Raw genomic sequence first — 26,678 nt, 5'->3', positions numbered from 1 at the left:
AAATAAAGGAAGGGAATCTGGGGGGCAAAAAACCCAGGGAGGCTGGATCCCAAGGATCCCAAGGGATGCCCTGTCCCTCCCTCCCTGTGTGAGACCTGTCAGTGATGACCAGAGTGGCTTTGTCCTTCAATGCCACAGGGGACAGGGCAGTGCAACCTTCCACTGGAACAGAGTAACCAAAGCAGCTGAGGGAAGGGGTGATATTCCAGCATTTATTGGGAGTTTGTCTGGAGTGAGACCAGCTCAGGATGTGAACCAAACACGCAGGTACAAAACAGCAGAGGGTGCACTGCGGCGAGGTCACGGACTTTTGGGGAAACACAGTCAGTTCCTGCAGTGAAGTCAGTCATCAGGGAGGTCCTTCATGGCCTGTAACTTGCCAGGAAGGTGGCAATGGCCACTGCTGTGAGTGCCACCAGGAGGGGGATCCAGTGACCTCGCTGCCTCTGGGGGGAGAAGCAATTGTTAGTGGGAATTTCACAGAGTTGGAAGGGACCACAGGGATCGTCAAGTCCAACTCCTGGCCCTGCACAGGACCATCCCCAAGAGTCACACCATGAGCCCGAGAGTATCATCCAAATGCTCCTTGAGCTCTGTCAGGCTTGGAGCTGTGCCCACTTCCCTGGGGAGCCTGTTCAGTGCCCAACCACCCTCTGGGGGAAGAACCTTTTTCTAATACCCAACCTACCCCTCCCCTGACACAACTCCAGGCCATTCCCTCAGGTCCCCTTGCTGGGGAAGAAACTCCTCATCTCATCCCTAGCAGACATGTCACTGATCTTTCCACACTGGGGGGTTTTCCCAGGCCGATGTGCAGCACAGGTTTGGGGTTGGGACTCCCACCTTGGCCCGCTGGCTGTGGGAGCGGTTGAGCTCGTCGCGGCACTGGCGCAGCCTGCTCAGGCACGAGCGGTACTCCTCGCTCAGGGCCTCCAGCTCCGAGCGCAGCTCCCAGCACTGCAAGCACAGCAAGGGGGGGTTACCGGGGGGGGTCCCCTCCCTTTGGTACCCGGGCAGCCTGGCAGGGCCCCCGCAGAGGCCGCAGAGCTTCACCCGCGCGCGGGCACCGCCCGGACCGGGGGGTCTCGCTCCTGCTGCCCCGGTGTCCACGTGTGCCTGTGTGTCCACATGTGCCTGCAGGGAACAGAGCAGATCTCGGGGTTACTGGGAATGTGGTGGTGGAGGCAGTGCCCAATCTGTCACCACCCCATGGCCTGCCTGGCTTTGCTGCCAACCTTCACATCCCACCGGAGAAAGGAGGGATAGCGATTTTTATGACTGGGAAGAAGACGTGCAATGCAAACTCCCGTCAGGGTTTGCCTCTCATTCTGAAATTCATCCTCCATTTCACTGACCCTGACAGGAATCCCAGAGTCCCTTAAACCCTCTGAGGCATGGGACACATGGGACAGGCAGCTTGGTTGTGCTGCACAACCCCAAAACCCAGGGAGGGCCCTTCCATGAAGGGCACAAGACCCTGCTGCCATTCTGATGAGCAGATCATTGGCAGCAGCTGTGGAAGGAGCTGCCTGTGCCCAGAGGCTTCAGGAGCCAAAGAGGGGGCAGCTGGGCCCCCTCCCCAGCTGTTCCCTCTTGCTGTGATTGTGCTTTATAAACCCTCCCCCAGGGGGTGCTGGGTAAGACCTGTTGGTGCTGTTCTCTCTTTTTTGGATTAACATGACAAGCTCTTCTCCTGTGTGGCTCTCAGCTCTCCTACAGTAAGTTATAAATCATTTTTATAAGTCCTTTTTTGATAAATCCTTGCTGTCTGAACACTGCTTGTGGGGCTGTTAGTTGGCAGAAGGATAAATTGATGGAAAGGAATGTGTAAAAGGCTGGAAAGGCTTGGATTTTTTTTTTGCAGCCCAGTGGCAAGGGCAGTGCTTTTGTTAGCAAACTCTGCCTGTTATTCATATTACTGTTATTATTGCAAGCCTTTTTTTCCCTTCTCTCTCTCCTTTGTGCTCAGGGTTTTGGTTCTTAATGTGGCTTTTCCCTGTGAGGCTCTTGAGACTCTTGTCTGTGCCAACAGAAATGGGTTTGTGTGGAGAGGGCTCTGCTGCTACAGCCAAGGGCTGCTGGTACCTTGTCCTTCCATGGAGGTGCTTTACTGGAGATTTAGGCAAGGCTGGTATCAGGATAAAAATTCAGCAGAGAGAATCCTTACAGGGGACACCAAGTTTGAGTTACCTCCAGGACCTTTGGTGTGTTGTGCTGCTGCTGGAGCTCTTAAACCAGCAACAATTCAGTGGCTTCCTCACCTCGTTCTCCTTTGCTGTGAGCTGGGATGTCTTTTTCTGCATCTCATCCTTCCGACTTTCTTCTCCCTCCTCCTCCTCCTCCTCAGGGTGCTCTAACAGAGTGTTTTGGTTTTCCTTGGCAGGAATGAGAGGTGGGGTCTGGGTGGTGAAAACCTGGTCTAGAAAACAGTCAGGCTGCTGATGAGAAACAGGTCCAGGCTCTGGGTTTGCTTTAGATCTTGTTTACTCAGGAGTTTAAGGATAATATTTACATGTTACACACACAGCAGAAGGCACAGGAGCTCAGTTCATTATCACAGGCCTGTCTCTGCTGTACCTACATGTTAATCATATTTAGAGCAATCTTTCTCAGTAGTTGCCAGAAATGGAGGGGAGGGAGATTTAAAATGCATTTTATTCCTTTTTTTTTTCAAGTACAGCTGTAATTGCAATTATAAACTGGAATGTGTTTCGTTTGGGGGAAAAAAAATGGCATAGCCACTGAAGTAGAATTTGTAATGAAATCCATTTATTTTTAAAGTGTTTGCCATCATAAATACATTTCTGTTTTAATGTTAACTAGCAAAATGTAATAACTCGTTTTGTGCAGCTCTAAAATAATCCTTTATTCTAAACCAGTGTAGACTTCTCCTAGAGTCAGGACTAACATTCTTGTGTCCAGGGAGTGCTAAGTGGGGGTTACAAAGTTTGCTGACCTTTCCTTTGCACTGCCACCTCCTGGCTCTTCTGTTGGTTGTTCTGGATCAAGTCTGTGAACCCAGAAAGGCACATTATTGTCCACAGCACCTACAGAGGCCTCTTACCTTGTGCATCTCTGTGGTACTCACTGTGCAAATGGCTGACTGTTGCCTCCAGCATTACCCTCTGCTTTTGCTCTTTTTGCAGTTTGTCTGAAATAACGACAGAAGGAAATCAAGGTTGGTGTAGATCTCTGTATCTTTATGCAAGGATGGCAACTTTCCCCTTCTCCACAGGTGTAAAGTGGAGCAGATATTGTTGCCTACACCAGACTTTCTTCTCTGAAGGGATGTGATTTTTAAGCTGTTCATTGCCCTTTTGGTTTTGGCAGCTTTTTCCAGCGTGCCTTACGTTCTACTAATTTATGGTTTATTTTAAAGCTGTTTGTGCGAGACTTATTATGAAATTAGAACTGCCACCCATTTGCTGTTCCTTAGTCATGTTTTAAAATAACCACATGAAGTTTGCTTGTCTCTATCCAAAGCAGTGGTCTAGGACACTATTAGCTCATATTTATAGGCTGGTAATTCCCACCACAAGCAGCACCTCAGACATTAACAGGTGGTGGATTCAGCATCCCTGGAGGTTTTTAAAAAGAGATTGGATGTGGCCCTTACTGCCATGATATAGTAATTGGAGTTGGATCAAGGGTTGGACTTGATGATCTTGGAGGTCTTTTCCAACCCAATTTATTCTATGATTCTATAGGCACTGCATTGCTGTGTTTGATGGGTCTGGAAGGATGCAAAGCCCTCATCAAAGCTGAGGACTCCGCTTTGATTTATTATTTCTTTTGTTGTTCAGGTCTCCCAGGCCATGCTTTCTTCTAGGAAAGTCACCTGACTTCTCTGAAGTCCTTTAATCTAGTTGGAAATGGCTTTTGGGGGCCCTTTGGAAATCAGAAGCTGAGGTGTGCAGCGCACTGAAAGCCAGCGGGTCTTTTGTGTGTGTGTGGCTTCAAGGACCAGAATTTCAAGAGTACTTCCCTTATATCCTCTGGCACTACTTCCCTGCACACAATACCTTCGATGGCAGTGATGTGCTGGGCCTTGAGGTCGATGTCCTGGCTCAGGGCAGTGGCTCTCAGGTGGAGCACGGCGTGTTCCCTCCGCAGGCTCTGCAGCGCCTGGTGCAGCTCCTCGTTCTGTGCCTCTGCTCTCTGGGGCCAGGAGAGAACCACGGGGTGGGTTGGGATGGAGAGAACCACGGGTGGGTTGGGATGGAGAGACCTTAAACCTCATCTTGTTCCACCCCCCTGCCACCTTCCACTAGCCCAGGTTGCTCCAACCCCCATCCAACCTGGCCTTGAGCACTCCAGGGATGGGGCAGCCCCAGCTCCCCTGGGTGAACTCCTGTGTGGAGGCTGTTCCTGCAGGGAACCGACATTCCTACAGGGAATGAACATTCCTGCGGGGAACCAACCTACCTGCAGCTCACTCTGTAAAGTGTGGAAGCTGTTTTTGAGCTCGCTGTGGGCCGTGGTCACCTTGGTGAGTTCGGCTTTGAGGGCAGTGTCGTGCTCTTTCCAGAAGGCGAGGTCCTCTCTCGTGGCTGCCAGGCTTCTCTGGGGGAGAGAGCAAGGGGTGGGTTGGGACCCACAGCCTGCTGAGACCATGGCAGGCTGGCCTGGAGACCATCAGCTGGGCTGGGCTGGGGCACTGCTGCCTCCTGCAGCACCAGAGATGGGTGTGTGTGTGTGTATATATATTTATATATGTATTTATATATATTTTATATACATATGTATTTATATATATTTATATATTTTATATACTTATATTTTATATGTGTATTTACACATATTTTTAATATATACATTTTTAATATATATATTTTAATATATATATTTTAATATATATTTTAATATATATTTTAATATATATTTTAATATATATTTTAATATATATTTTAATATATATATTTTTAATATATATTTTTCAATATATATATTTTTAATATATATTTTTAATATATATATATTTAATATATATTTTTTAATATATATATATTTAATATATATATATTTTTAATATATATATTTTTAATATATATATTTTTAATATATATATATTTTTAATATATATATATTTAATATATATATATTTAATATATATATATTTAATATATATATATTTTTAATATATATATATTTTTAATATATATATATTTTTAATATATATATATTTTTAATATATATATATTTTTAATATATATATATTTTTAATATATATATATTTTTAATATATATATATTTTTAATATATATATATTTTTAATATATGTATATACACACACACACACACGATAACCCGTGTGGGGCTGATGCCCTCTGATGGACAGAGCAAACATGGGCAGAGTGTTCCCTGTGGAACACTAATTCCCATGCTCCCAGCAGGCTTGAGAAGCCTGATAGTAACTTGGGCTAAGATTTACTTGTTTTTCTGCAGATACCAGTTATCCTGTGGGTTAAAGCAAACTGCTGCCTCTTGAGGGGAAAAAAAAATCATCTATTTTCATACAAAAGAGCAACTCCAGAAAAAGCATCTCCTTGTGCCCAGGATGTCCCTGTGTGTGGCTTGTTGCTCCCTGAGTGTGCAGAGCAGAGAATGGGACCAAGGGAGGGTGGAGGAGAAGGGATTACAATTTAAGCTGACAAGGAGCAGCACGTTTCCCCAGCTGCAAGCTGGCTTTAATAACTTGGTGTGCAGCTCCCACCATGAGCACAGGTTGCATTAAGCTGCTTTGGGCTTTACTCAGTGGCTTAAAAAAGTCATATTTTTGTATCTTTGTTGCCTGTCATCACCTTTCCCCTGACATGTGTTTTGTTTGTCACGATTGGACTGAACTGAAGCCAAGGCAGGTGTCAAACATGTTCCTCACCTGAGAGTTTTGCAGCTGCTGCTCTGTTTGGAGCTTGTCCTCCAGCATCTTCTGAAGGGCCTCTTTTGCCTTCTGCTCATAGGTCTGCTTCTGGTCCTCCATCTCTATCAGGATCTTCTTCACACACTCCTTTGAGTAACTCTTTAAAGGGAGAAATGAAGTGCTTGAAGGGTCTTCCCTGACAGATTCCTAACCTTGTTAAACCTGAATATTAGCAAATCCAGAGTGTGTAAATGCTGCTGCCTATTTGCTGTGGAGCAGAGAGGAAAAATCCTTTTTGGATATGTATCTAATCTGGATTGATCTGGAAACTGAGACCCGACCCAATGATGTGGTTTGATCTGGAAACTGAGACCCGACCCAATGATGTGGTTTGGTGTTTTTTCATGCCTTTTTTTTTGCCCCCCTGTGTTTCTCAGGGGCTCAGACATTACCTTGGTGCAAGCCTGCAGCTGATTTTCAAGGGCCCTTAGTTTGCACTTCAGTTTGTCTTCGTTCAGCTGACCCTGGGGGGAAAAAAACCAATTGAACTGATGTGTGAAACCAGGAACCACCCAATATGCCCCCAATGGTTTGTTAGTTTGTGTTTTGATTCATTTTCTCCCTTCATCTGTAATATTGTGGCTAAATTGGATCAAAGTCTCTTCAGTGCTGAATTCAGGTAAACCTTTGTGAACTTTGGATAAGTGGAATATGGGGGAAGCAAAAGTTTTATGGACTGAGAAACTGTGCTGAGGCAGTTTCACTGGTTGCTGAGTGCAGGTGCTGGCAGTGAAATTATGAGTTAAGAGGCAGGGGGTTTGAGTCTGGAAGGGTCCCTGAGCACAGCCCTGTTCCCTGGCTCGTGGTCCCTCCCTGCCTAAAGCTCCCTCTGGTGTGACAGCCCTGACTCGCTGGTTTCCTTAGGAAATAGGTCGGGTCTGTGTTGCAACGTCTTGCAGTTGGGCAGGGGGACAGAGGGCAGCAGTGATGATTCATTTTGCTTGTTATCATCATCTCGGTGTTAGTCAGGCTGCTTGGGCTCTGTGAAACCAGAGAGCTGCAAATTCAGATAAAATTTCCAGCAGAGAGTTCACACAGGCTGTTTTTTCCACCACCAGTGCTGAGAACACCAGTACCCTCTCTGCTCACTGCTGTTTGAAGTCACACCTCTGAGAAGAAACTCCTTGATGTTCCAGGAATAGCTGTTAGACCCAAGCAAAAGCAGATTCCCCCGTGCCTTAGCACTGTTTAAATTTGCACAGAAGCACGTTTAGAGCCCCAAAGACTAAATCTCCCCAGTTCAGTTGTTGGTGCAAAGAGCTAAAGGCTCAGGAAGTAAGTGGAATTTTGAAAAGCAGTTTCAGATGTGAAATGTTATGCCTAGTTTTCCTCAGTGGTTTATCTTACTTTGCCTGCAGAGGTTCATGTTGGAGGGTGGTGCTGTTCCAGCTGTTGTGCACAGATGTGACTGTGCTGTGGACAAGGCAACTACACTTTGGAGCAGAAATCATGGAATCAAAGAATGGTTTGGGTTGGAAGGGACCTTAAAGATGTAAATTCCCTAAAGGGAATAAGCTTTCCCCAGAAAAGTGATGTGAGCAAACCTTGGTCAAGCCCTTATGTTGAAGATTAACTACGTGAAAGGGGCTGTTTCAGAGGAAAAAAAAACCCCAAAACAACTCCTCAAGTCCAACCAAACAAAAAACACACACACAAATAAATACAGCAGCAAAAAACCCCCCAAACCCTACAGCCACCATCATCAAGAGAGCCCCAAGTCACCTCCTATAAGCCAGGCAGGGGTGAGGATTAGGGCTAATATGCTCAAAATACACCCCCTGTGGCAAATACCATATTTTTTTACATTTCCACAGCCCTGTTTTTCAGAGTCTGAGGTGACCTGAACAAGCAGCTCCAAATCTCAAACTCTCCTGCATTTTTTCACTGCTGTCATTTAAGTGCCATGTAAGTCTTTTAAACTGCTTTTGGCTGACAGCTGCGGTGTTTTGGTTGTCCTGTGATTGGGGAATTCTCTGATACTGCCTCCCTTAGTCATTTTAGAGAGCTGGTGTAGGGTTATAATAATAAATGCCATTTCTGGAAAGCTTCCAGTTTGCCCAAGCATGATGCTTGTGCTAGAAAAATAAGTCCATATAGCAGCAGTGATGTGCTGGAAATGGCAAAGAGCTTAAACTCTGCAGAGCAGTTTGAAGTATTTCCAAAAATCAGGCTCAGCTTCAAATGCCAGGAAGAGGAGAAAAATACACTAAAGCAGCAATTTTCTTTAAGAGGAGAATAGCTTAAAATTAATTACTCTTGATAATCATAACCAAGGCTCTCTCAGCATCCCTCATCTGGCAGCGTTGAGTTTTGCAGCAGATGGGGGATTTAAGGCACAGAGCTGGGGTGGGAAGAGCTCTCTGAGCTAAAAGAGAAATCGTGGGAGGGGGAAGGAGGCACCAAATGCTTTATCCCTTCACTTTGGCACCCCCATCCTCCTGCAGAGTGTTCACCTGCTCCATGGAGCCAGGAACACCAGCAGCACCTCTGGAATGGGCACAGAGTGGTTTCTGGAGCTCCAATATCACCCATGTGTGTTCAACAGCAGGTTCTTGAAACTCAAAATACCGGCAAAGATTAAAAAGCTGCCGCAACAAGCACTTGGCATCTCACCTGGGCCCGGGAAAAGGCAGCCAACCCTCAGCTTGTCCTGTCCCTCCCTCCCTTTGCCAGCACCTCCTGTGGCTCCAGGAATTCCCCTCCCAGCAGCACCACTGGCCCCAGCCCCCAGTTAATTTTTTAGGCTGCTGAAAGGTTGGATGCAAGAGGCAGCAGCAGAGACAGAGGAGCAGCAAAGAGCACCCACCTGTTTCTAGTCTGAGGTTTCATGGCTGCTTCCTGCAGAGTGTGGCAGAGGGTGTTTTTTTCTTCTCATATTAGATTTGAAGAAGCAAATGGAGGAGGAAGTTTCAAACCACAGGATGTGTCTAACACAAGGTTTCTCGCCCAATAATCGCTCGTTTTTCTGCCCTGACAGAACTTTCAAAGCCCTTTTTTTTTTTTTTTAGTGGCACAATGAACTATAAATTGATTTAATAATCCTAGAGAAAAGCTTGATGTATTACACAAGATGAATCACCTTAATTTTGTGTCTTGATAGCAAAAAGAAAAAAAAAAAGGGCCTGGGTTCAGTGATGCCCAGAGGATTTTCAGTCCAGGGTTTGCCAGGACTTGGGTACCCCTAAAATATTTATTTTTGCAAAAAAAAATTAAAATGAGGTTCAAAATGCTGGAAACTTGTTTTGACTAGAAGAGATAACTTGGTGGAAGATTATTGTTCGGGTTTATTCCAATTTTTTCCTCATTTACACCCAGCTGTTGGCTTATATTTAAGAAAAAATGGGAAAGACAAGTATAAAAACCTCCAAAACCTTAAAGAAGGAAGGATTTTTAGACTTCCTGTTGATGGGGAAAGCAAAGCACATTTTTTATAACAATCTTTTGGGGTGTTCTGGTACCTGCCAGGATTTCTCTGAGGCTTCCAGCAGTGTGGAGAAAAGCTCCTGCAAAATCACCATCTTCTGCTTGAGCAGCAGCTCCCGGTGCAGGGCCTCCTGTGGGGAAGGGAGATAAAATTGGGCATGTAACACCATTATTATTATTATTAATTATTTTAAATATTTAAATATCAAATTATTATTTAATAATAATATTTTTAAAGCATTATTCCTGATGAAAACCAGCTTTCCCAGTGGGTGCTCAGAATGTTTTGGTACCTACCTTCAGGTAGTTGGACAGCTGCATCATTTCCTGCAGGGGAAAGGGCAAATGTTTAAAAACAGGATTATGTCAGTTTATAAACATTTAACGAACTGGCTACAACATCTGAATGTTTTGAAATAAAAGTGAATTAACAGCCTATATTTGCATGGTCGGGGAGAGCCTGCTGGGGTTTGTTTGGGTGGGTTTTTTTCCGGGGAAATGAAAATATTTTTACAGCAACTGACTGTGTTGGAGTTGGGGTGTTTTTGCCGTGCAATGTGTGACATCAGGGCAGGTGCTGAGTGAGAAGAAATCAGTGCCTTTCCTATAGCAGGAGTGTCATAACTTTGGAAAATACAGCAATTTAGCACCACTCAGTGTCCCAGTCAGAAATTCATGGGATGATTTAGGTTGGAAAGGACCTCAAAGATGATGTAATTCCACCCCTTCCACCAGCCCAGGTGGCTCCAAGCCCCTTCCAACCTGGCCTTGGACATTTCCAGGGATGGGGCAGCCACAGCTTCTCTGGGCAACCTGTGCCAGGGCCTCCCCACCCTTAAAGGAGAAAATTTCTTCCTCATATCCACTCTAAATCTGTTCTCCTTCAGCTGAAAGCCACTTGAAAAACTGATTTAATTTGTAGGAATTCCAGGCTGGTCGTTCCCAGTGTTTTGCTTACCTTATTAAAAAGTGCTGTTCCACAGCTGAAATAAAAACCAAAGTGTGTTAGTGAGGTGTGTGATGGGGGGTCTGCAACTATCTGTGCTGCTGGACACCCTCTGCCACCCCCCCCAAGAGGAGGTTTTGTACAGCAAAAGCTTGGGCCTTTTTGAGGGGGAACATTTTGGGCTTGGGAAGCTGCTGCTCTGGGGGATCTGAATTCCCAGCCCAGGGAGGGAGGGCAGGACCAACTCACTCTGTCTGCTGGCTCGAGTCTTTCACTCCTTCTCTTGGATTTGTGAGGGTTTGTGTTCCTGTGAAGGCAAAGTGGAAGGATGTGAATGATCCCCCTGCCTGAGGGACCATGAACTTTGTCTTTTAGGGTGTCCATCTCCACTCCCAGATGGCCCCTAGGATGGGCAGCAGTTTAATTAGTGTCCAGTGACAACTAATAGGGGCAAGAGACAAAGAAATATCCTGTTCTGATGGACAGAGAAGTAGAAGCTGAATAATCCTGCAGAGATCCCCCTCTCCTGTCCCCTGGCTCCACCAGCACTGTCAGAGCTCATCATCCCTATTTACATCCCACCCTCAGAGGGTCCCAGCCTGGGAGGGCTCAGCCAGGGAGCTGCTGTGGCTGTGACTGGTGTGAGACTTCCTTGTATCCAGTAAATCATATTAATGTAGGAAGGGGGGAAAAACAAAAAGCCCCCAGAGCTCTGGATAATGCTGGGATAGTGACAGGGAAGCTGTAGGGCAGAGCATCTGCTTGGCAGCACTGGGGGTGAAGCTGTGGGCTGGTTTATCCCTCCACAGGAAAAAGTATTCCTAATTCCTGCAGTGTTCAGGAGAAACTCAGACTGGGCTGGTCAAAGCTGGCTGGGGAGCTGGGGTTGGAGGGGAGCCACCAGCTCATCCCAAAGAGTTTGGTGATGGAGACAGGGAGGTGAGAAAGTGGTGCTGTGGATGCTGCTGTGCTGGGAAACCAGAGCATCCCTCACCTACCTTGGGTGTTCACAGAGTCACTCTGCCCAGGAATGGTTTCTGCTGGAATGCCAAGGGGGCTGAGGCAGAGCAGGGGCTGTGCAGGGGGTGATTTGGGGCTGCTCCACAAGTCCTGGAATGAGAGGGCAGCTTGAGTCAGTGTCTCTCCAAAATAGGCTGAGGGAAAGGGGTTAAGGCCTGGTCAGGCTTGGTAGCTGTGGTGACTGGGTGAAGAGCCTGAAGAAACCATGGCAAGTCCACAAGGATCTGCTGCTTTGGCTGCAGCAGCTCCAGAGCTTTTTTGGGAAAGTGGAGGAAAAACCAGCTGGCTGCTGGGGTGGGAGGAATGGCAACACCAGAAGAGGTCAAGGAATCCCCTCTAAGTGTCTTGACATCTTTTTGGGAAAGATGAGGACTTTGAGTGGCAGGGAAATAGGTCCTGGTTTAGGTCTCTGCTGCCATTTGGCTGCCTTGGAGCAGAGGTGCCAGTTCTGCACTGGCTTCCCCCGGGGCTGGAGCCTTCATATCTCTGCAGGAGTAAATAGAGAAGGCCCTGTGAGCGTGTAAATGCCTGTTCCAGATTCCTGTGACTAACCCTGGTGAACCAAACGGCAGCAGGAGGTTGGTAATTGCTCTGCTCGGTCTTGTGCTGCAAAGGGAGTTTGAGGGTGTGCCCGGGTAAGTCACCTCATGTCTGATTGTCTGTGCTCACACAAGTTTGTGAAGCCCCAAGGATGAACTCAGGGAATGGTTCATTTTACACAGGTAGAAGTTTAGGAGGAAATCTCTTTGGTTCTGACTGGGGTGTTTTGCAGCCTGCCACAGATGTTATTCAAGGCAGAAAGCCCTCTGGGTTCCTGTCAGCTGTGCAGCACAGGGCTGGCAGTGGGTGCCAGGGAGTCTCCTGATCCCTCCACCCTTCCTGCGAACAGCAAAGGTGGCTGGAGGGAACCCAGGTGCTCAGAGCTCGCTTAGCAAGGCTAAAATAACCTGTGTAAGTGCAAACCTGTAGCCTGGCAGCTGAGATGTGGCGTTGTGCTTGGAGGAATGGCAGAAAATGCCTGGCTCAGGGTTCGGAAAACAGGAGAGGAGCACTCGGGGGGGTGACAATGTGTGTGCCTGCACCTGACTCTGCAGGGCGTGAGGAGAACACGTGTTTTTGTCTGTGCAAATCCCACGTTTTGGCTGCGCTGTGACGTGGATCCCGGTGTTCTGGTGGGTGCTGAGCTGTGCCCCGGGGGCAGGGGTTACCTGGAGCAGGACGGTCGGTGAGGAGCCCGGTGGGGTTCGCGCCTCCGGCTCCCGCCTCGGGGATGCCCTTCCCGCCTGGCCCGCCAGGTTTCTCCTCCTCAGGAACTCCCTCTGGCGCGGGCTGTGGGGTGGCTGCCCCGCTGCCCTCGGGAGGTGCCGGCAGGTGGTCGCGTTGTTCCTCCTGCGCAGGTTCTCCCTGCCCTCCTGCCGCCGCTCGCACTTCTCCTCGTAGCTCTCGCCCGAGCGCCGGGGCCGGGACCCCACCCCGGGCTGGCTGATCATCCTGGGCTGTGACCTCCCCGAGCTCCTCTGGCCTGGTGGAACTGAGGGAAAAGACACCGTTTGGGTCAGAACTAATGGTTTCTAAGGTTTAGTGAGTGTGAGGTGTTCGGTCCTGGAGTCCTCAGGCGGGGGGTGTAAATGTTGCAGGGATCCCCGACAGGAGGGTGTAGCCAGGGGAGGGTCGGCCTCTCCTCCCAGGCAACCAGCAGCAGGACAAGAGGGCACAGTCCTAAGCTCTGCCAGGGGTGCTTTGGGTTGGACATTAGGAAGAAATTATTTTCAGAGAGAGGGATCAGACCCTGGAAGGGGCTGCCCAGGGAGGTGGTGGAGTCACTGTCCCTGGAGGGGTTTAGGAAGAGGCTGGATGTGGCATCAGTGCCACAGTCTGGTAGACAAGGTGGTGCTAGGTCAGAGGTTGGACTCAGTGATGTCAGAGGGCTTTTCCAACCTTGTTGATCCTGTAAATCCATTGTCCATGAAGTCTAAAACACACCCTGCTGATCTTGCTCTGTTGGGTGGGTCCTGACCTGGGATTAGCCAAGCTCTGGCTTTCTTTCATTGCACATACTAGTGTAGAGACCAATTATTATTCCTTGGGATTGATTAATTGTTAAGTTGTGCTCTAGGACTGGGGGCACAGGCTCTTAGTTTGCCTCAGGCGTGAATTCTGCCCCATGTCTTGGGAATTTGGGGCCCAAACCAGGCAGTGGCGTGGCCAAAGGAGGAGATCCTCCATTCCAGCACTGTTGCACTGTCTACAGGTGTGCACAGGGTGCAGGGATGGAACCTCCTCCCTCCTCATGACTTCTCTGCACAGTTGCAAGTCACCACTGTGTTATTCCTTACTGGATTTCAGTGGTATCAAGTGTATTTGAGCCTTTGCCTATGCATCAGTTAAAGGGAAAGCTGAGCAAGAACTACCCAAACTGCTTTTCATTCCTCCCCCTCTCTGGTCCCCTGGCCCCATCAGCAGTGGCAGAGCTCATCATCCCTATTTACATCCCATAAATGTTGCTCAGAGGGGCTCAGCCAGGGAGCTGCTGTGGCCATGCCTGGTGTGAGATTTCCTTGTATCCAGTAAATCATGTTAATGTAGGAAGGAGGGGGGGGGGGGGGGAAAAGAGGAATTTTAGTCTCTGAAAATTCAGGTTAAATGTTCTTCAGTGTGAAACAAAAACCACCAAAACTTCATTGGTCTCATTCTGTCTCAGGCAATTAGGAAGTTATTGAGTCTAATGGGAAAAAAAAATGGGAACAAGTAAGTCTCATTTACACGTGAAATACTTCCATGCTTTGAGTCTGCATTAAAATCTGCTCTGTAATTCTTTTTATTAGCCTTGTGTTCGCTGTGGAGTGCTCAAAGCTCGTTCCTGGTGCCATCTTTCACTGTAGGGGCACCCTTTGCAAGGAGCACAGTGTTTTTTGGGTGGTCAGGTGCCCACAAGCCCCAGCCAGGGCACTGCTCCGAATGCTGAGCGTTTTTCAACTGATTTTGCTGAGTTTTAGACAAGGTCCCATTAAATGTCCCGCCCAGTCTGTGCTCATCCATCCACTCCCATCAGGAATAGCTCAGCCCCTCTCCCACCTGCGCTGTCCCAGGGCTGGAATAGCCCCAGTTAACCAAAAATGCACTTTAAAGCAAGGTAAAGCTTAAAGAAACACACAGTCCATTACTCACCCTGAGCTGAGCAAACTGTTGAGGCCTTCTTGAGAGGCTAACACTCTATTTCCTCCTTCTGTTACCCCAAATCACCCTCTCTACTTAAACATGTCCTTTATCTGTGCTTTCCAAGCTGTTACACTTCTTGCTTCAAGGGAAACAAGAAAAAAAAAAAAACCAACAGTGCTTCTTGCTGGTTCATGTTACAGCTTCCCGGTGCAAGTTTTGTGTAGGCTGAAAGTGGGGTGAAAAAAGAGGAAAGAAGGTGCACGTTGCTGTTTTTAGTCTCTGCTCCCCCCCAGTCCTCACTGGCCCCGGTGCTGTGGGTGCTCCAGCACTTACCTGGCCCCAGAGGTCCTGTCCTACCCCTGGACTGCTGTGCAGGAGCAGGGTGTTATCAGGCATGAACACGCTCCCACTGCCATCTTCGTGCCAACCCCCTCGTTTTCTGCTCTCACTCTCTTTTCTTCCTCGCTCTGTCAAACAGGAAACGTTGCAGCTGCAGCCGAGCCCCGGTTCCTGTCTCTGCTCACAGCCCCGGGTGTGGGACACAGGGCCCCGGCTCACGGGCACTTGGGTTATCTTGGGAGCCCAAACTCTCTCCAGCTTCTCTCTAAGCAGACCTAACAATTATCTTTTGGGCCATCTACTGGTCTCCACCATGCAGAGGTCGAGTGCTGGCTCATGGAACTGCTCGTGGCACTCGGTGACTGGGTTTCCCCAAAGCTGCTTTGGGGTAGAGAAATCCAGACTTAGGGAAGCACAGTAATGCTATTATTTTAAGGGCTTTTTGCGGATTGGAAAGGAGGGAGAGGGGGGGAAAAACGTGTTTTGGCAGCTGAGGAGAGCTCAGGAATGGCAGAAATTTATTAAGGTCTTTAGAGAAGCGAAAGCTTTGTTAATGCAAATTGAGAGGAGGTGGGTTTAGCCAGCTGGCTGCTGATAAGGGCTCAGTGCCCTGGTAAGGGTTCTGTGCCCTGATAAGGGCTCTGTGCTTGTGCACGTGGAAAAAGAACACAATGAAACGTAGAGATCTCGTAGTAATGTAGGATTTATTTTTACAAAGGCCAGCCTAGAAGGGATAGAAAAAGTTTGCTGGTTCTTGTGGCTTTGGGTGGTTTGTGCTGCTTGGCCCAAATCCCTGTTCTAGCTTGTGTCCTGTGGTACTTGGTACCTCTGCCTTGGTGGCTTTCCATGGAGGAACAGTTTCTGGAGGTTGAGCAGGATGGTGGCAGCAGATCCTGCTGCAGGACTTCTCTGAAGTGCCTCTTGGGTGGAAAAAGCCAGTTGCAAGAGTTCATTTCTAAAAAGGGTGTTCTCCTGCCATGTTACACACTTCTAGAGCATCCTGTCTTGAGTTGCCAGGATGTGTCAGCACGGGAGGTGTGGAAGCAGCTGGGTTAACCCCCAAACCTCTGCTGCCTGGCCCAAGGGGTCCTGGCACACTGGCTGTCTCGCTGACTACGTTCTTTTGAGGTTTTCCACGCGGTAGCTGCTCCTGATGGAGGAGTCAAGGAATTCGGGGGCGATGTCCCGGAGGAGGACGGCAGTGCCCACCACCCAGGGCGGGTAGTGCAGCTCCCGCTGGCGCAGGAATCCAGCCCTGATGATCTCCAGGGCACACTCCTCCTTTGGAGCCGGTTTGTCCCGGATAACGTGCGAGATCGCTCGCACGGCGCTCTCTGGGAAGGGGGGAGCACAGGGAGGGAAGGAGTGGTGTCAGATGGAGGGGCTGCCACAGGCACCAGCCAGGGTGTCTGGAGAATTCTCAAACTGACAAATTCTGGGGATCAGACCTGCTTAAGGAGGCTTGGAACAGTTACAATAACAATTACAGCTATGCCCTTCCTGTTCCTTTCCAGCTCTTGAGTGACCACGGGGTGGAATCCCCACCTCCCCTGCAAGGGTAGCAGAGTTAAAAGTCCCAGGCCACTCTTTTTAAAGAGTTGGGGTCCTGTTTCCACCATTGGACAGACACTGCAGGCAGAGGGTCCAGCAGTGGTGGCAGAGCAGCCTGGAGCCAGAGGGTGGGCCCAGCTTGGCTCTGCCTGGGAATGGTCCGAGTCCCGAGGCCCTGGTAGTGCTGAGCTTACCTGTGTTGATGTAGCCCAGGATGCAGAGTGTGATGGAAACATTGACCTTGTCCATGATGAATTCGTGTCGCAAGGAGCTGAAAAAGCCATCCAAGGCGAACTTGGTTGCGGAATAGGGAGCAATAAACGGGGAGCCAACTTTACCTGGAGCAGAGACACAACATTGGGGTTCATGTGCTGGGCAGGCACCAGCTCTCCCTTCCTCCTGCCCTTCAAGGAGCTGCAGTATTGTGATTTAGATGATGGAGTAAACTGTCATGAATGCTTGAGGGAAATAAACAAGTGCAGGAATGTTTAAAATGTAACATATGGCACGAAACACCTTCTGTTGGGGGTGATACTGTTCCTGCATTCAGGAAGAGAGACCCACAGATAGCAAACCATGTTTAATATGTGGCCATGCACGTAAAACAACTGCAGTGCTATGCCTGAAGGTGATTAGTGGGTGACTAGAAGGACAAAATATAAGCTATAAATCTCCCAGAGGACTTGAATTGGGTATCCAGGATCCAGGTCTTGCTGACCCTGACTCCCTTGTGTGCTGACCTGCCAGGGATGAGACCACCACGATGCTGCCCTCGCTCTCCCTCAGCATGGGCAGGGCTGCCGTGGTCATGGCCACGTAGCTCAGGAAGTTGGTCTCCATGAGCTTTCGTATGTGCCCGACGTTCCCATCGAAGTAGTTGAAGGCGGAGTGACCGATGTGGTTTAGGATGAGCATATCCAGGCCACCTGCAAGCAGAGCACGTTTGCTGTTAGCAACAGGCTGAGCAAAGCAGCTTCCTGGGGGTTGAAATGACCCCCAAAGTGGGGCAGGGGATGTGCTGGGCAGCGAGGAGGGGCAGCTCCACAGCACCTACCCCAGGTGTTCTCAGCCTCCCTCACCACCACCTCGGGGAACGAGGGGTCCTCCATGGAGCCGCTGATGTAGCGGGCAGAGGCAGCTCCCAGCTCCAGGCATTGCTCCACCACCTGTGGGGACGGGGGGAATGGTGTTGACATGGACTCACCTTCACGGAGCACCCCCATCCCAGGCTGTTGCTGTCTCAGGGCATCTCCCTGTCCTGCTGGAAACCCTGCTCCCTTTATGGGACGAGACATGTTGCTTGGAAAACTGATTCTGTCTGCAGGGTTGAATGACAGCACATCTGAGCCAAATATTTAGTGTTTATAAATAGGGATGTGATTGCTTAATGTTAGTGTTTTGATTCCGTTTTATACAGGATACAAAACCAGTTCAGAACTGGAGAAAGGGCAAGGGTTGATCAGACGAGGACTTGAGCAGGCCTTGTCTGTGCTGGTGGAGGTCAGAATTCACAGCTGGAGGCTGCAGAGAAGGAAATGCTGTGCTGCCAGCATTGAAAATGCAATTTTTGTAGTGGGGGTTGTGTGTGTGTGTGTGTGTGTGTTAGAACAGGCTCGTGCTGGGGATACACTGGGGTGGGTCTGGAAGGTGTCTGTGGTGTTCCCATGTGGGTATCCTCATCCAGCCTGGCTCTGCTCGCCATTTACTTTGTTCAGCTTGGCCTCAGTCCGTGCCGTGAGCAGGAGGTGTGTCTCCATGCGTGCCAGGTGATAGGCCATCTGCTCCCCGATGCCGCTGCTGGCTCCCGTCACGATCACCCGCTTCCCCCGGAGCATCTCTGGAGGGGAGGGCGCGGAGCTCAGAGCCGGCACAGCCCCTGTTGTCTCTCCATCCGCACGTGGGCACTGTGCCTCCTCTCTGGCCCTGCCGCCCCTCACCTTCGGGTGCGGGAGCTGCGGGCACCCCTCTCCAGACCCCCGCTGGAGCCCGATCCTTAATCCCGGCTCGGTGGGGAGACCGTGCGAGGCTCGAGCTCTGCACCCAGCCTGGCCTGGGAGCAGGGAGAGCCGGCTAATAAAAGGATTAAAGCAGAAAAGCGCGCATTTCCCAAGTCAGTCATTTACAGAGGTCGCACGCTGCGTGTCCCAGCAGAGCCGGTGTAATCCCGGCAGTTCTTCCCCTCAGCTCAGGAAGGATATTGAGGTCCTGGAGCAGGTCCAGAGAAGAGCAACGAGGCTGGGGAAGGGACTGGAGCACAAGTGCTGTGAGGAGAGGCTGAGGGAGCTGGGGCTGGTCAGCCTGGAGAAGAGGAGGCTCAGGGGAGACCTCCTCACTCTCTGCAACTCCCTGACAGGAGGGGGGAGCCGGGGGGAGGGGTTGGTCTCTTCTCCCAGGCAACTCTCAGCAAGACAAGAGGACTCAGTCTTAAGCTGTGCCAGGGGAGGTTTAGGTTGGATATTAGGAAGAATTTCTTTCCAGAGAGGGTGCTCAGCCATTGGAATGGGCTACCCAGGGAAGGGGTGGATTCTCCATCCCTGGAGGTTTTTAAGATAAAACTGGATGTGGCATCAGTGCCATGGTCTAGTAACCACAGCAGTAGTGGATCAAGGGTTGGACTTGTTCTCAGAGGTCCCTTCCAACCCAGCTGATTCTGTGATTCCTGTGCTCTGACCCCTTGCACGGGGGCTGCCTGCCCTCCCCTCCCAACCCTCAGCCCTCCCACACTCTGGCTTCCCTGGCTGTGCTCCAAAAGGCCCTTCAAGTGGCCTGTGCCCCTCTGCATGGCACGCTCTGCCACGCTGGCACAGCCTCCCTGTGGTTGTTTTTTCCCCATGACTTACCTTCGTTGAAACTCGGAGGTGCCGAATAAAAATAAAAGGCCAGTGCTGCTCCCAGCAAGGGGATGAAAATCTTCAGGAGCAAACCCATCCCTCTGCAAAAATACAGGCAGGAGTGAGACAAACCCCACAGCTCTGGCCACTGGAGGTGGAGGTGGCTGCAGATGGGGCTGGGAAGGTTTGAGCTGGTTCTTGTCTTGCGTAAGTTTGCTGGTATCTGTTGGATCTTTTCGTTGCTCTGCCAGTGATTTAGCAAACATTAACCTAATGGAGAGTGTGGCTTTGGACTTTAGGCTGTCCCTTTACACCCTTGGCCTGCCAGGAGTTTCAGGTGTGCTTTTTGAGAGCGTTCAAGGGAAGGCACTGAATATTTTCTCACTCCATGGAGTGGTGGGTGTGTTGTCTGGTGGTTACTTTTGGGGCTGGGACACCTGTGTCCCCCCAGAGCAGAGGGGGGATGGATGGACATCCTTCTCCCTCCGCTGCACTTCTAAAACAGAAGCAACACTTCCCTTCCTCATTGGCTGCCACAAGGATTTATTTATCAGTGGTATCACTGTGGTACAGGTTCACAGAAATATCTGGAGAGAGCAGGGCTGGCAAATTTGCCTTTTCCAATCAGTTATGATGTTTCTGGCTTATCCTCCATAATATCACCATTGGTGCAATGCTGACAGTTTGTTGGGTGGCCCTTACACCTAAAAAATTGCACTCTTGAGGAATGCATGGATTGTAAAAGGCAGTAAAAGAGCTAAGTGGATGAATAAGAAAGACCCTCAGCTTTCACAACTTTGTGAATCTCGCTGCTCAGCATCTACCTGGGCACATGGAAAATGGGTTTGCAAGTAACTGTCTGAAAGAGGAAGTTTAAAGGGCAAAACCTGCTCTGTGTGAGCTGGTTTGTGTAGGAGATCTTGAGGTAAGGACAAGAGAAATGGCAGTTCCTAATTTCCTTTATAGAAGCAAAGAGTGCTTCAGTGGGAAGAGTCTGGGGAGGTTTTGTCCCAGGACATGGAACAGCTGGTGCAGGAATGGCCAGAACCATTGGAGGAGTAAATGGATCAAGCTGGGGAAGTGGTGTAGAGCTCGCTGTGGGCTTGGGTTTGCATTCAGCATGTGCTGAATGTGTTCCCACTGTCCCACATCTAGAAGGTGTTTTCCAGTTAGAATGTTTGTATAGGAAACTGCCTGGGAGTTTGGGAAGTTTTGCTTGGAGTAAAAGCTTGCATTTGATGGGGAATGGGGAGCGAATGGCTTTAAGCCGAAGAAGGGTAGATTTGGATTGGGTATTAGGAAGAAATCCTTCCCTGTGAGGGTGGGGAGGCCCTGGCACAGGTTGTCCAGAGAAGCTGTGACTGCCCCATCCCTGGAAGTGTCCAAGGATAGGTTGGACAGGGCTTGGAGCAACCTGGGATGGTGGAAGGTGTCCCTGCCTGTGGCAGGGGGATGAAACTATCTCATCTTTAAGGTCCCTTCCAACCCAAACCATTCTGTGATTTTATAATTCTATGAATTTGGCTATTAAAGTAACAAATAGGCTGAAATATTCCCAAAAACGAAACAATGAAGGATTATTGCCCCAATTTCAGCCTCCCTGTGAGAGCCAAGCCGGCAGAGAGCCGCGCCAGCTTTTTAGCAGAGAAAAGCGACAACGCACAAAGCCGTCCTGTTAGTACATTTTATTTAACAATTAGCTTCAATAATTAGGTTTTTTTCCGCGAGCCGGGGGGGGGGCGGGGACAGGCAGGGCTGCGAGACCTCCCTCGCCCCTCCGGGTGCCGCCAGCGCATCGCGAACGGAGCGGCGGCGATGCCCGGCACGGGGCGGGGGTCCCCGGGCCAGCCCTCCCCGGGCACGGGGCGGGGGTCCCCGGGCCAGCCCTCCCCGGGCACGGGGCGGGGGTCCCCGGGCCAGCCCTCCCCGGGCACGGGGCGGGGGTCCCCGGGCCAGCCCTCCCCGGGCACGGGGCGGGGGTCCCCGGGCCAGCCCTCCCCGGGCACGGGGCGGGGGTCCCCGGGCCAGCCCTCCCCGGGCACGGGGCGGGGGTCCCCGGGCCAGCCCTCCCCGGGCACGGGGCGGGGGTCCCCGGGCCAGCCCTCCCCGGGCACGGGGCGGGGGTCCCCGGGCCAGCCCTCCCCGGGCACGGGGCGGGGGTCCCCGGGCCAGCCCTCCCCGGGCACGGGGCGGGGGTCCCCGGGCCAGCCCTCCCCGGGCACGGGGCGGGGGTCCCCGGGCCAGCCCTCCCCGGGCACGGGGCGGGGGTACCCGGGCCAGCCCTCCCCGGGCACAGGGCGGGGGTCCCCGGGCCAGCCCTCCCCGGTGCCCCGCGGCTCAGAGGGCCGGCCGGGGGGTGCCGGGGGCGGCGGGCAGGCGGTAGCGGCTCCTCACCAGGTAGTCGAGGAGGTCCGCGGCGCAGTCCCGGAGCAGCAGGGGCAGGCGGGTGGAGCTGTAGCGGTAGTAGAGCTCCCGGCGGCGCAGCGCGGCCCCTTTGAGGATCTCCAGCGCGCACTCGTCCCGCGGAGCCGGCACCTCCCGCAGAACCTCCGCGGCGGCGCGCACGGCGCGGTCTGCGGGCATGGGGGGCACAAAGGGGCAGCCGGGGCGATGATGGGAGAGGGGACACCCGTGGGAGACACGGGGGGGATGAGGGGAGAGTGGGGGAGCACGCAGAGGGGATGAGCGGTACAGAGAGGGGCGAGTGGGGACCCCCGGGGGGCACACGGAGGCTTAGGGGTGGGGGGGGACCCCGAGGGGGACATGGGAGGAGGAGGGGCGAGTGGGTGAGTGTGGAACCCGAGGGGATGACGTGAGAGTGAGGACCACGAGGGGCTCAGAGACAAAGGGGGACCCGGGGCGATGACGGGAGAGGGGGGACCCGTGGGAGACACGGGGGGGATGAGGGGAGAGTGGGGGAGCACGCAGAGGGGATGAGGGGTGCATAAAGGGGTGAGTGGGGCTCGAGGGGCACAGAGATGGGCGACTGGGGACCCCCAGGGGGCACATGGAGGCTTAGGGGTGGGTGGGGACCCCGAGGGGGGACATGGGAGGAGGAGGGGGGAGTGGGTGAGTGTGGAACCCAAGGGTCTCAGAGAGGGGATGAGAGGAGAGTGGGGGAGCACAGAGAAGGGTTCAGAGAGGTGGGTGGGGAGAGGCTCGGGGGGCACAGAGAGGGGTGTGTAGGGACATGTGGGGCACACGGGGGGGATGAGGGGAGAGTGGGGGAACACAGAGAGGGGATGATGGGTACACATGGAGAGGACTTGAGGGGCACATAGAGAGGTGAGTGGGGACCCCAAGGGACACACAGAGGGCTACAGGGAGAGCCAGGGGTCAAGGGGTCCACAGAGGAGAACATGCAGGGGCTGAGGGGCAAGTTAGGACCTTGAGGGACACACAGGACAGTTGAGGAGGACACAGGAGCAAGTGGGGGAGCACCCAGGGCTGAGGGGCAGACAGAGGGATGAGAAAATGTCCAAGGGACACATAGAAGGGCGAGTGGGATACCTGAGGGGCTGAAAGGGGAGCAGGGGGTCAAGGAGTACATGGAGGGGCTGAAGAGGGTACACAGGGGATAAGGAGCACGTGGGGGCAGCTGAGGAAGGCCACTTTGTTGATGTGAAACAGAGAGTGGGGCTTACAAAATGTTTCCTAAAATTGGACAGTGTGCATGTCAAAGCATAAATAAATTGATAAGACTCAGATCTGCTGCCCTACAGAACGTACTGGGAGTAGGTGAGCTCTTTGTCTCAGCTGAGCCTGACAGCAGAGTTGGGGTATAATGGCAGGGCTGCTCAAAAAGCAAACTGCAGTGAGTGGGTTGTATCAAAACAAATTCCACCCAGAAAATGCAAAACACATGCACTGCATTCCCCTTCTTTGCTCCTGTATCAATAGGTGGGATTGATGAGAGGGAGGTGGCTGGTATTTGTATTAACTGGATGTTTGGCTGTGCCAGCCTGTAAGCAGTGGTTGGTTTCACATGACACGGGGAAAATAAATTAGTTTTGAGACTGGTTTTGGTGGCAGAGAGGTGGAATCCCCCAGAGATACCCCAGAGGTGCTGGAGGAGGAGCAGCAGCGGAGGGGAGAGGAGGAGTTGGTGGCAGAGGGAGTTGAGGAGCAGGATGGTGTTGCTCAGCTCCTGACAAGTGCATCCAACAGCACAACTCTTACCAGTGTCAATGAAGCCAAGGATGCAGAGTGTGATGGAAACATTAATGTTCTGAATGCTGAATTCCTGCCTCAGGGAGCTGAAAAATCCATCCAGGGCGAACTTGGTCGCAGAGTAGGGAACAGTAAAGGGAAACCCGACTTTACCTGGACACAGAGTGAAGTTCTGTTACAGCACAGGAAGCTGCTCTGCCTGAACCTCTGTTTTGCCCTTCATCAGAGAGAGGATTTTCCCCAAGGGGACTTCACTGTTAGTGAACTGTCATCCTGGCACCTGAACAGCAGCATTACAAATATTCCTGTTGGCTTCTAGCTCTTTTAAGGTCTTATGGCCAACACCATGGCTCGTACCTCTGCTGAGGGTATGAGCAACCCAAAGTAACCACAAAACCCTCAGTGGGGAGAGGTGGAGCAAAGTTTAAACTCCTGACCCTGGATCCTGAGCTAAACTGATGCCCAGAGCACTGCCCAGCACACCAGCTCTGGGGTTTAGTTGCAGGGCTGGTCAAAAAGCAAATTGAGGTGATTGGATTGAGCAGAAAACAAATTCCATCAAGAAAATCCCAAAACAATCTGGATTTGGGTGCTGGGGTTGTTTCTGGTGTTTGGTTTTGTTTGTTTGGTTGGTTTGGTTTGGTTTTTTGTGAGTGTTAAGCAGTTGTGGCTCTTTTAGGATGCCTCTGTGCTACTTACGAAAATCAGCCCACGGTGTCTTTTGGGTGAATCTCATGTCACCCACCTCGCTCCCCACTCACCTGCCATGGATGAAACCACGACAATGCTGCCCTCACTCTCCTTCAGCATGGGCAGGGCTGCCGTGGTCATGGCCACGTAGCTGAGGAAGTTGATTTCCAGGAGCTTTCGTACGTGCTCAACGTCCCCATCGAAAAAACCAAAGTACGAGGCACCAACGTGGTTAAGAATGAGCATGTCCAGGCCTCCTGCAAGCAGAGGAAAGGGTGTTAGTGCTGGGGGGGAGGGAGAGGGCTACAACCAGCAAAACAGCCTTTCTTGGGAAGTGTAATCAGAAGAAATCAGGTTTTTGGGTCAGAGCTGTGGCCCGTTATCTCTGGGGTAGGGATATACTGCAGATGGTGGCTGCCAGTAAAAACTCCGTTGTGATATACTGCTTTTTGGTTCGAAACACAAATGCCATGGCACAAGGGAGATCACCCCCAGCTGCGTGTGGGCCCTGTGAGGGAGAAGGGACTGTGCATTTCCACAGCCGTGACCCGTGACCGCGATACCGGCGCTGCCGAGGGGCCGCCGGCCGCTCCAGCCCCTGGGTGATGAAATCCAGGACCGTGGCACTGCAACAGGATGTCGTGAGGGCACGGGGCTGAAAACGAGAGCGCAGTTCAGTTGGAGGGGCAGTGGTGAAGCCAGGCAGGGGGCAGAACCAGGGGGAAACTTCTCCCGTCTCGCGCCGCTTCTCCCACTGTTTGGTCTTTTGGTTTTGTTTTTTTTTTTGCAATAAGCCTGGCCAGGATGAGATGCCCTGCTCTGCTGTCACTCGTGGAGAGCAATGTGTAGACATACCCAGCGAGGCCTGTGCCTCGCTCACCACGTGCTGGGCGAAGGCCATGTCCTCCATGGTGCCGCCGACGTACCGCGCCGAGGCCGCTCCCAGCTCCAGGCACCGCCGCACCACCTGCCACCGACACAGCCCGTCAGGAGCGCACCCCTCCCCGGGGGGGGACCAAAAGGGGGGTCTGTGCTCCCTCTGGGATGTGCTCCCACCTTAAAACAGCGGGTTGGGAGCCTGTTTGGAGCCTTCTAAGCTTCAAAGGGAGCCCGGGAAGTTATTCCTGCACCCCAGGCGGTCTGGCTCTTTCTCCGTGCGGTCTGGAATCGCACGTGTGTGTGTGTGGGGAGAGCAGGGGCTTGGCTATCACTGCAGTGGAATGAGGGTGTGTGTGTGTGTGTGCTGAGGCAGCCTGTGTCCGTGGGGATGTGTGTACATAAGTTCAAATCCTATAACGTGTTCTGCAGGGTGTGTGTGTCTGCAGGAGAGGGGGGTTTCTGTGCACGCACAGGGCAGCACAGGGGTGTCTGCCTGTGAGTACCACCGTTCCCAGCTGGGATCTGTGCTGTGGGAATTACCTGTGGGGATATTCCTGCGTGGTGGGTGTACCTGTGGGGTGAGATTGGCCTTCCTGTGTGTGCCCTGCTGTGGAGGTGCATGTGGGGATGCCCGGTTTGCCATTTACTTTCTGGAGCTTGGCCTCTGTCCGTGCCGTGATGAGGATGTGGGATCCCATCCGTGCCAGGTGATAGGCAATCTGCTCCCCAATCCCAGTGCTGGCTCCAGTCACGATCACCCGCTTCCCCTTCAGCATCTCTGGGGACCGAGGCACAGGCATTTAATTTATCCAAATGCTGCTAGAAGAAAAAACAACCCTAAAACTCAAAAAAATCCCGTAACACCCTACAGAATAAGCACTTAATTGGAAAGTAAATGAGCCTGTGAGTGCAAAGCATCCAGCACCAGGACATGCCTCCCATCTCATGGAAAAAGCCATGGAGTTGCTGCAGCTCCTCATGGAATGCAGCGACACAGGGACAGCGCTTGACTCTTTCAGCAGCTTTTTCCACGAGTCGGGACAAAACTTACCAACACCCCAACTATTCTGTAGTAAAAATCACCCACTAAGTGCATTCTCTGAACTTAAAATCCATTATTTAAAAGTCATGTTTATAAACTCTGTTGTTGCACGCTGGAAAACGGAGCGTTCAGAGCCCTCTCCCCCTCAGCCCCCTGCCTCACCTGCTCCCCCCCGGGAAGTATTTCTGCATATTCCTCGCTCGGTTGGATTTCAAATCTTCATTAAAACAACTTTTTCTGCTACCAGCCACCACACAAAGGCTCGGGCTTGGCTTGGTCCAAGCTCTGAATGGTTTCCACGCAAAGCATTCAAATGTGGCTTTTCATATTTTTGCTTTAAAGGCAGAGTCACTTTGGATACTCACCCGGTTTGAAATTCTCCCTCGCAGAATAAAACCAGAAGGCCAAAACCAATCCCAGCAAGGGAATGAGAATCTTTTGCAACCGACCCATGCCACTGTGGAGCGAGGAGATACAGCATGAGAGAGAAGGAAGGAACCAAAAAAAAAAAAAAAAGAAAAAGCTCTCTGCAGAGAGCTGCTCCAGAGGGAAGCAGCGATGAGAATCCTTAAAAACCTGTCAGCGGAGGAGCTGCGACTTCCAAAGCCCTGGAAAATCACGGGTGGCTGGATGAGAGGAGCCAAGGCTTTGATTTGCTCCCCGCTGCTCGGCCTGGCCAGCGGGGCTGTTTGGGTTCTGCCCGGCTCT

The 26,678-nt window shown here is 51.4% G+C and overlaps 3 protein-coding genes across 3 annotated transcripts; all 3 read right to left on the bottom strand.

Annotated features, from left to right (window-relative positions):
- Positions 1-200: 200 nt before the first annotated feature.
- TRAF3IP3 (TRAF3 interacting protein 3) lies at positions 201-15,384 on the bottom strand. Its single transcript, XM_051808579.1, has 18 exons — positions 14,802-15,384; positions 14,478-14,607; positions 12,518-12,840; positions 11,288-11,399; positions 10,539-10,596; positions 10,302-10,326; positions 9,641-9,670; positions 9,379-9,474; positions 6,313-6,384; positions 5,879-6,019; positions 4,426-4,563; positions 4,023-4,158; positions 3,089-3,151; positions 2,957-3,010; positions 2,262-2,419; positions 1,054-1,134; positions 844-957; positions 201-446 (listed from the first exon to the last, which is right to left on the bottom strand). Exons 3-18 carry the CDS (start codon positions 12,797-12,799, stop codon positions 363-365), a joined length of 1,644 nt encoding a protein of 547 aa, XP_051664539.1. The 5' UTR covers positions 12,800-12,840; positions 14,478-14,607; positions 14,802-15,384; the 3' UTR covers positions 201-362.
- Positions 15,385-15,515: 131 nt separating this feature from the next.
- LOC127480464 (11-beta-hydroxysteroid dehydrogenase 1-like) lies at positions 15,516-19,430 on the bottom strand. Its single transcript, XM_051808658.1, has 6 exons — positions 19,199-19,430; positions 18,065-18,195; positions 17,413-17,524; positions 17,099-17,284; positions 16,553-16,696; positions 15,516-16,141 (listed from the first exon to the last, which is right to left on the bottom strand). Exons 1-6 carry the CDS (start codon positions 19,284-19,286, stop codon positions 15,921-15,923), a joined length of 882 nt encoding a protein of 293 aa, XP_051664618.1. The 5' UTR covers positions 19,287-19,430; the 3' UTR covers positions 15,516-15,920.
- A 2,069-nt stretch (positions 19,431-21,499) lies between these two features.
- On the bottom strand, positions 21,500-26,678 carry LOC127480462 (11-beta-hydroxysteroid dehydrogenase 1-like). The gene is made up of 7 exons (XM_051808655.1): positions 26,547-26,678; positions 26,336-26,427; positions 25,576-25,706; positions 24,905-25,016; positions 24,121-24,306; positions 23,369-23,512; positions 21,500-21,762 (listed from the first exon to the last, which is right to left on the bottom strand). The coding sequence occupies exons 2-7, from the start codon at positions 26,421-26,423 to the stop codon at positions 21,527-21,529; spliced, it is 897 nt and encodes a 298-aa protein (XP_051664615.1). The 5' UTR covers positions 26,424-26,427; positions 26,547-26,678; the 3' UTR covers positions 21,500-21,526.

Source organism: Manacus candei, unplaced genomic scaffold (assembly GCF_025592945.1).
Source record: "Manacus candei isolate 608988 ecotype Guabito, Panama unplaced genomic scaffold, ASM2559294v1 h1tg000073l, whole genome shotgun sequence".
Classification (NCBI taxonomy): Eukaryota; Metazoa; Chordata; class Aves; order Passeriformes; family Pipridae; genus Manacus; species Manacus candei.
This window is presented reverse-complemented; position numbering and strand designations above follow the sequence as displayed.